At 40.1% G+C, this 9,584-nt stretch overlaps 1 protein-coding gene across 1 annotated transcript in view; it reads right to left on the reverse strand.

Annotated features, from left to right (window-relative positions):
- The window catches only part of polrmt (polymerase (RNA) mitochondrial (DNA directed)), a 59,010-nt gene extending 49,764 nt beyond the window's left edge, over positions 1-9,246 (reverse strand). The window contains exons 1-4 of the mRNA XM_022191706.2: positions 9,036-9,246; positions 7,355-7,453; positions 4,547-5,394; positions 3,716-3,849 (exon numbers count right to left, since the gene is read on the reverse strand). Coding sequence (XP_022047398.2) covers positions 3,716-3,849; positions 4,547-5,394; positions 7,355-7,453; positions 9,036-9,177 — 1,223 coding nt within the window. The 5' untranslated portion in view covers positions 9,178-9,246. The remainder of the gene's footprint in view (positions 1-3,715; positions 3,850-4,546; positions 5,395-7,354; positions 7,454-9,035) is intronic.
- Positions 9,247-9,584: the final 338 nt, after the last annotated feature.

The raw sequence follows: 9,584 nt of genomic DNA on the forward strand, positions 1-9,584 counted from the left end.
TCTATTCTTCTGTGATTAGAGGGATTCAGGGGTTAAAGTGATAAATATTTTGTCTGAGTGAATTATTTATGGATTTTGATATCTAACGTTATTAGGTTGATATATTCTACTATCCACAAACTGAACCTAAGAGCAGTGTTTATGCACAAGTCTAACATTAGCGGGGAGCACAATGATAAAGTACAGGTACCATAAATTATTATACAAATATATCAGAAAGTGAGAAACTGTATAATTATCATCATATTTCACACACTGACCCATTGCATGCTGGCTTAGCTGGATGAGTTCATGTCATTGATATACTTTATATTTTAAAAAAATGAGATTTTGTGCGATATAAGAAATAATGAACTGAATCTGTACAGTTTACAGCATATTTTATGCAGCTAACATGTTTGGTTGCACTGCTCCCTAGAGGTTAACAACAGAACGACACGGCTAAGCCAAGACAACACAAGCGAGGAAAACCCATTTGTCACCGACCACAGAGGATAACAGCTCTGCTTCACCCTGCACACCTTTTCCTCAAGACAATTATAAATAACAGCATGCTAATTAGCATCTGGAGGAAACCCTGGCTCAGCAGTTTCCACCTATTTAATCTAATCACAAGTGAGCAGCGTTTTGCACGTCATTAAATAAAACAAAAGAGTCATTGTAACGAAAGATTCTGTCATATCTACTGCTTAGACGTTAGGCATGTGCTGTTTGGAAAGCTCTCTAAAGCGAGTCAAAGAGGTCAAATTTTTGAGTATTTTCACTCATGCCTTGGAGTCTCTTGTGATGCAATGTGCAATTTTGGACTGAGTAAATGAGAGAGCTTTGAACAAAGACAGGATTAGTCTGGGTGCTGGCAGTGTGGTCCACAGGAACAAAGAAGGCAGAGAGGTTGAAAGATAGAGCATAATCAGCCTGGTGACTGCTCTGCTGCACCCAAGGGAACACAGAGCTCTGGAGGACACAGCAATTACAAAAGGAAAACTTAAAGGGATAAGTGCGAGCGTGAGTGTGTGTGTGTGTGTGTGTGTGTGTGTGTGTGTGTGTGTGTGTGTGTGTGTGTGTGTGTGTGTGTGTGTGTGTGTGTGTGTGTGAAAGAGACAGCGGAAAAGGAAGCACACTGGTATGCTGAGGGCAGGGACACTGTCGGGGAGACTTTGATATTAGGAGCAGTCGGGCTGTAATAAAAGGGAGACAACAGAGCAAAAGAAGAAAGGACTGGCTGAAAACAAACAAATTGAGTGACAGAGAAAACGATGACAGTGAGGAAAGGCAAGAGAAAAGAGAGACCGCTTAGACGGACCCAGAGTGCACCACTGCAGAACAACAATGTCATATAAGCATCAGCTTACAGTGATCGATGGACCAACCAGATACCCACCACCAACCCTACCGCCCTGCCACCTGTCCCGCTATTGGACTGCACCACATAGCAAGATGTCCCCAGGGTCTGAAGGGAAGTATGAGTGTGTGTTTCTCTGTGTGAGTGTGGTTTCTGCAACGGCACTTGACATGGCTGAGGCTGGTAATGTAAAAAAAAAAAAGATCAAGCCAGAGTTGACACGACGAAAGTAGTGATACCTCATTATTACACAACAAAATCATGCTGTATTAGCAGGCTATTCTTCATGGTGTGATTAGAAACGAGCTTCTAAGAGCACTAAGCATGAAGGTCAAACCTTTACAGGACTGAAGGTTGTTGGGTGAACATGAGACCTCTTTCTGAATGAGGGCATCTAACGTCACACACCAACAGCAATCGTGCATTCAAATGGTTACAGTCAACTCATAAGCTCAATAAATTTTATTTATTTTATATGAAAGAGCAACCTCTGTGCCCTGTAGTTTTTTTTCCCCTACTGTAATAACTCCAGAGTAATGTTAGACCCATTCGAAAAAAACAGCAAAATCCAATATGAGCCCTGCCACCGCCCGGGCAGCAGGCCAGCTGATTGCATTTTGTATCGGTTGCCATCAAACAGACGCAAAAGCTGTGACACATGTAGTCTTTTCCTAAAGTTGTGAGCTGTGCCCAGTAGGTTTATGGGTGCTGGATGTCATGCAATAAATCAAGCAGGCCAATTAATAACACTTAACAGTGATTTGTCAGGACGACCCAGTTTCCACTGTGACAAAAGTTGGCAACCGGCTGTCAAGGTTGTCCTTGATGGAAAAAAGTTGCATAGTGCAAAAAAGAACTTAAACACATCACAATGCATGACAGTACAGTTCTGCTGCCTTGTAACAATTTAATTAGTCTGAGCCAACCTCATTATTCATACCGTGTCAGCATGCTGCCACCAAAACCATTTTAAGTGGCCTTGTGAAAGCAATGCTAATTAATACAGAGACTTTCATGAATGAAAACATTTTTTGAGAAACAATCATGTCATGCTGGGTTGCCATGGAAACCAAATCAGTGATGAGGACAAGGAATAGGAAATAAGACACAAAGTGCCAAGAAAACTGGTAGCTGTCAGCTTGGTACAGGAAAGACACTGAACATGAATACTGTGTATCACTCCAAATAAAGCTTCCCTTTGTTCTTAAGTGACACACAGGACAACTTGGTTGTACAGCAGATCCAGTCAGGATGCTGCTATTACAGCAAAGTGGAACACAAAAAACAACAACAGACCACAGAACTGGCAAAGAACCATTTCAAGGAAAGCATCAAAAGTGAAAAATCCAAAAAGGATATTTCACCACTCAGCATCACTCAGCTAAAAGCCTTTTGAATGTTGTGCTGTCCTGTAATCCACATATGAGTGAAGTGTTAAAACCAACACTGCTATGCTACAGCTCTCACTTCCTATTGGTGAGGCTTCAATTCAACAATAGCATAAAAGCTGCAATATCAGTTGGTAATAAAAAGTACAAGCAAATGTTGGCTAAAGCAGCCTTTTAAGTCCAAGTAAATTTGGTTTAATGGAAAAAGAATCTACTTTATTGACAAATCTTACCTAATTTATCAGGGGTGATCTAAAAATGAGGTGTCATGGGAGTCGACTCCTTTGCATTTGAGATGATAATATCGTTGAGCTGATTCATCTGTTGAATTTTGAGTCCCATTGTCATCTAAACCTTTTCCTATATGTGATATCATTTTATATATTATTTTTATTTGAAATACATAAGACTTGTTTCAAAGTTTGTGTAGCAAGTACCTCTCAAAAGCAAGTATCAATATGTAGTGAATACACAAAACACATACCGCAGCTACAGTCAAAGGATTCAACTTCTTCCACCTCTGAAAAACATTTCTACATGCTGGTGGTAACTAGGAACTGGTATAATGCTGTAATGCTGTCAAGTCTGGTGCTTTCCCAAGTTATTGCCGACCCTGGCTGTGCTTAAATCTTCTCAGTGCGCAGCAGCAACATGACTGCTTAAACACTACAAGAAATAAAATCCAGTTAAAGCTGATAATAAGCCGCTATCAGACCATACATCACCAGAGACTTTTAAGGCACGCTGTTTTCCTGACACCATTATCTAGATCAAAAAGGTGGGACCTGCCAAGGAGAATGTGCAAATGTGACTATGAGCTTGGCATGACCCCTGCTGGTACATTTGTGTATTGCTGCTGCCCTTCTTTCAAACTCTGACCTGCATTCTGTTGCCACACAGGGATAACCATCTTGTTAAATTTCAGGTGGGGCTTTATGGCCTCTATTTCACAGAGAGGTGTGTGTGTGTGCTTTATCAAACATACCTTGAAATGACTTTTGGGGAGCATTCTACTTTGCGGCCCATACACTCCAGAGCAGCAAAGTAGGATCCCAGGTTTGGCTTCAGACCAGCCTCTTCTAACAAAATAAACACGCGGCCAATCTGATTCAAAGTGCCCTAAAACAGAAAGAAATGGGAGGGAAATGAGCCTTATTTACAATTACACAATCTAATGTTGCTCTTCCTACATCATTACTAATGTCTATGTCAGTGATACCTCATGATACCAAAGAAACAAGTGATAATTAAACTTAAGATCACAGACCATAGACAAGACGTCATTTAATTGATGTGGGTGATTAAAAAAAGGGAAAAAGAAAGTCTGTCAAGCAGCAGAACACAACTAAATGTGACCTTATATATGTCCAGTAGATAATTGAAAGCTTTCTTTAACATTTAAGTTAATGTGTAACTGTAGGACTTGTTTTAACAAAAGAGAGTTTGACATGTTACACTAGAAAAAAACAGGTTTAAACAATATAATTAGTGATGACTGAATTGTATTTAGCTACTTTGGTCAGAATTCTTGTATTATAAAGCTCTCACACTGTCATGACTTGTTCTTTATACTGTAAAAAATCTAAATGTACGTTGTGGAAAAAAGACAAATTTGTTTTAAACAGTCAATTATCATTTTAGTTTTTGTGGCCTCAATGAAAAATGCTCCAGTTATTTATAAAGGAAGCATACTACATACAGTATATTTTCAAAAATCTGTTTTTGTATTTGGTCTAAAATGCATAAAAAGCTAATTTCATAAAAATCTAAACTTCCAAACATTTGATTTCAATAGTTTCAAAAATGTTGTACTCACCTTCTTGGCCCACACCCTCATCATGATGTTGTAAACGTCTGTGTTCAGATGTTTACGCCGACTCCTCACTCTGTGCTGGCTGAGCAGGAAATGGTGCGCCCGATCGATGTCCCCCACAAACACGCAAGCCTCCAGGTAAGAGCGAATGCACTGGTTCATGTCCCCATTGGCAGTTTCATCTCTGGCCGCTTGCAGCCGCTCTGGGCTACTTGAAGCCGTCCGCTGGCTTACTTGTTGATTGAGTCTCCTCTCTAGCTCCTCCACCTGAGCCAGCTCATCAGCCCTGTCTGTGGCATCAGTCTGTTCTTGTCCCTCTTCAAAAAAGACCTCTTTTTTAGAACCTTTTTGTTTGCGTTTAGCTGCTTTCTGTATCAGGGCTGTTGTACCAGCCGCCACAGTGGCAGCAGTGGAGGTAGACTTCGAAGAAACTGCAGCAGAAATTTCCTCAGACAATTTCATGGAACGTCTGCTCTTTTTAGCTGCAGTAGATATAGTTTTATGTGTTGTACCAGGGGACATTAAGTTGCCTTTGCTTCCTGTCGTTTTTGTTGTAGGTTTATCTTTCATTTTTGTCTGTATTTTCTGTTGGAGGCGTTGCTGTTTTTTAAGTTTGTTTTTTTTCTCCTGAGTTAATTTTTCTATCCAGCGGCTGGGTTGAGATTTAGAGGCTCCTTTAGTAACCGTATGTCCAGATTTAGGAATGTCAGTTTTCTCCTGAGGTGAACCTCTGGGACCTCTGTCAGATGAAGTACCTCTTCCATAAGGAGGAGCTTTAACAAATTGCACCTTTGCGTGACGGACATCTAGAACGACGTCAGACTGGAGTTGCTGGATTCTGGCCTCAAGCACTGAGAGAGAAGAATACAAAAGATATCTAATGTCAGTAAACAAGATGACTGAGAGTAGAACACTAAAATATAGAAAACTCTTTGGACCTAGAATGGATTGGTACTACACACGTGGTCAAAATTGTTGGTACCCCTCAGTTAAAGAAGGAAAAACCCACAATTCTCACTGAAATCACTTGAAACTCACAAAAGTAACAATAAATAAAAATTTATTGAAAATTAAATAATCAAAATCAGCCATCACTTTTGAATTGTTGATTAACATAATTATTTAAAAATACAAACTAATGAAATAGGGCTGGACAAAAATGATGGTACCCATAACTTAATATTTTGTTGCACAACCTTTTGAGGCAATCACTGCAATTAAACGATTTCTGTATTTGTCAATGAGCGTTCTGCAGCTGTCAACAGGTATTTTGGCCCACTCCTCATGAGCTAACAGCTCCAGTTGTCTCAGGTTTGATGGGTGTCTTCTCCAAATGGCATGTTTCAGCTCCTTCCACATATGTTCAATGGGATTCAGACCTGGGCTCATAGAAGGCCACTTTAGAATAGTCCAACGCTTTTCTCTCAGCCATTCTTGGGTGTTTTTGGCTGTGTGTTTTGGATCGTTGTCCTGTTGGAAGACCCATGACCTGCGACTGAGACCAAGCTTTCTGACACTAGGCAGCACATTTCTCTCCAGAATGCCTTGATAGTCTTCAGATTTCATCGTACCTTGCACACTTTCAAGACACCCTGTGCCAGATGCAGCAAAGCAGCCCCAAAACATTACTGAGCCTCCTCCATGTTTCACCGTAGGGACAGTGTTCTTTTCTTCGTATGCTTGGTTTTTGAGTCTATGAACATAGAGTTGATGTGCCTTACCAAAAAGCTCCAGTTTGGTCTCATCTGTCCAAAGGACATTCTCCCAGAAGCTTTGTGGCTTGTCAACATGCATTTTTGCAAATTCCAGTCTGGCTTTTTTATGAGTTTTTTTCAGCAGTGGTGTCCTCCTTGGTCGTCTCCCATGAAGTCCACTTTGGCTCAAACAACGACGAATGGTGCGATCTGACACTGATGTACCTTGGCCTTGGAGTTCACCTTTAATTTCTTTGGAGGTTGCTCTGGGCTCTTTGGATACAATTCCAACGATCCGTCTCTTCAATTTGTCATCAATTTTCCTCTTGCGGCCACGTCCAGGGAGGTTGGCTACTGTCCCGTGGGTCTTGAACTTCTGAATAATATGAGCCACTGTTGTCACAGGAACTTCAAGCTGTTTAGAGATGGTCTTATAGCCTTTACCTTTAAGATGTTTGTCTATAATTTTTTTTCGGATGTCCTGGGACAATTCTCTCCTTCGCTTTCTGTTGTCCATGTTCAGTGTGGTACACACCTTTTCACCAAACAGCAGGGTGACTACTTGTCTCCCTTTAAATAGGCAGACTGACTGATTATGAGTTTGGAAACACCTGTGATGTCAATTAAATGACACACCTGAGTTAATCATGTCACTCTGGTCAAATAGTTTTCAATCTTTTATAGAGGTACCATCATTTTTGTCCAGGCCTGTTTCATTAGTTTGTTTTTTTAAATAATTATGTTAATCAACAATTCAAAAGTAATGGCTGTTTTTGATTATTTAATTTTCAATAAATTTTTATTTATTGTTACTTTTGTGAGTTTCAAGTGATTTCAGTGAGAATTGTGGGTTTTTCCTTCTTTAACTGAGGGGTACCAACAATTTTGTCCACGTGTGTAATAGAGAAGGGTCACAGCCTGTATAAGCCAGCACGTGACTATTAAAGACCCATGAATGCACCTACATCATTCAGTCTTAGTTAAATCAGTAAACTGTTGTTGATTACAAATGCAGTTTGGTCTGGAAGCACACATAGCACAGAAGAAAACATCAGAGAACTGACACCAATATTTAGAATGATCATGCAATGGTAACTTTCCATCAACGTTAACATACCATCTAACAACTGAGATTGTTCCAGAACACGTTTCTTTGTATCTTCTGTCTCCGGGAATAAAAATGAGACATTTTTTCTTTGAAGCTGCAAAGGAGTCACTGCAAAAAGAACACACACAGATAGGTTGGTCTTAAAATTTGAAAGATAAAATGGACAACAGACAATGGATTTTGTGACAAGCAAACTCTTTCACCATCACAGTTTGTTGCAACAGTTAAGGGCAATGATAGCAGCTTAATTTGGCTTTATCCTTACAAACGTGGTAAACATCTCTCTCTCTAGATTGTTCACACTGATAACTGGATGCTGCTAAAAATGTGTCGTTCACAGTCTGCAGATCAACAGCAGTATTTATAAATGATTAACTGAACTAAGGAAGAAGAAAGTTAAAGTGGGTGGTTAAAATGTGCACTACCGTACTGCTCACACTGGCTCACTGCAAGGATTTCTTATTTTGTAAGCAGTTGTGTGACATGTTACTGATCATGATCAATTTCTAATTGTAAATTTTCCCCAACATGGAGACAGGGCCTGTGACTGTTTTTAAGTTAAAGTTAAGTTAACTTAACTTAAGTTAAGTTAAAGTCCGTATCTGTCTGGCAAATGGAAAGTGCCGTATCCGTAGCCCACAGGCTACGGGTACGGGTCCGTATCTGTAGACACTACCTATTACTTTAGTGAAAAAGTCAGATCTGTTCACTGAAACCAAAAATGTTTTTTCTCAATTTATCTATTAGGAGAATTTTTCCATTTCACAGCAGGACATTTGTTGCAGTGTCATAATTAAGCATGGTGACACATTACAGAATGACACCTCTCTAGTCATTAAAGTAATTACCAAATTACGACAGATTGTCAAGCAACAACAAAAATACAGTAATGCATCATAACTGGCTGCAGTTAGACTAATTTTCACACATGGATGGAATATTCAGTGATGAATCATACGTAAACTGTGGGTGTTTTGCGTCCTCAACTGCTTTGCAGCATTTCTTCTATTGAGTGAGTCTGAAGGGTGATCACACTATATATCCAAACTCTAGCTGTAAATGTATTAGTCTATGTACAGTTAACCTTCAATGTAAAGGAAGAAACCAAAGTACATCAGCATGTGAACTCTCGTTTTGACAGTTTTCCACTAGCTTCTACATGACAAGAGCATGATAGATTTCCAGAAATTCAGTTCCAGTTTCTGACTTCAGACAGTGGTCCCATTGTGTGTTGTGGCCACCAGTGTGAGAAAAGTCTGTAGCCGCCCCTGCTCAAGGACAAGGAGAAACTGGGGAGGGAACCATCAACCGTTTGGCCGACAACCTCACAAAGCAACCCCGCCTCCAAAACAACCATGTGCTGGTTGATTATAGGATAGTGAACAAACTGAGTTCAGGCGGTCCAGAAAAACAAAAACAACAACAGACAAACAAACCAAAAAAAAACAACTCAAGTTTATATGCACTAGCATTAGGATAGAATCAAAAACATATCATTTTCGTTAAAGTGTTATGAGAGTTAACCCGGTTCCAGGATTGAAAAACACTACATGAAGTATTCGGTAAACACTTTGTTCAATTATAATGTTACAGTAGGTGTTAAACTGATGGTAAGTAAAGTCTGGAAACTTGTCCATCACGATGCAGCTAAACTGTTGGTGACATCCGTCTGATAGTGACCGGAGCTCACCTGATATTCGTCTCACTGCGCCGTTTCTTTCCGACACACTGCGCCGACAACTGTCCGCAAAAGACACGCGAACGGCGCACTTCTCAAATAAACTGCGACGACTCAGGCATTTGGCGAAGGCACAGACTCTTAGCAGTGACATGTTGACATGTAACAACCGCGTTACACCAGAACACTACGCCGCCATCTTAAATAAGACCAAGCTAATCGAGAGGGGAGCTACTCGCTACTCGTAAGGCCCGATGAGAGGAACGTCGATAAATCGAGCAAGACTTACAACTAGGGTAAGGAAACATTACAGATGCATACATGAAGAAGGCAATATGTCAATATTAACACATAAAGTGATAATTATTAAAGCAATACAACCTTAAAAGTCAAGTCACTGTTATTTACATAATTCATTTAGAGCAACAACTGTTGAGCCAAAATGCTTGCTACAAGAGAAACTAGAAAAGCACTCAGTGCAGTACTGCAGTGCCATAGTGTTCACTTGTTGTCATAGTTACAGTGACTCCATCAATGATCCAGAAATCATAGATCCACACT

The sequence above is a fragment of the Acanthochromis polyacanthus genome, chromosome 4, assembly GCF_021347895.1.
Source record: "Acanthochromis polyacanthus isolate Apoly-LR-REF ecotype Palm Island chromosome 4, KAUST_Apoly_ChrSc, whole genome shotgun sequence".
Lineage (NCBI taxonomy): Eukaryota > Metazoa > Chordata > Actinopteri > Pomacentridae > Acanthochromis > Acanthochromis polyacanthus.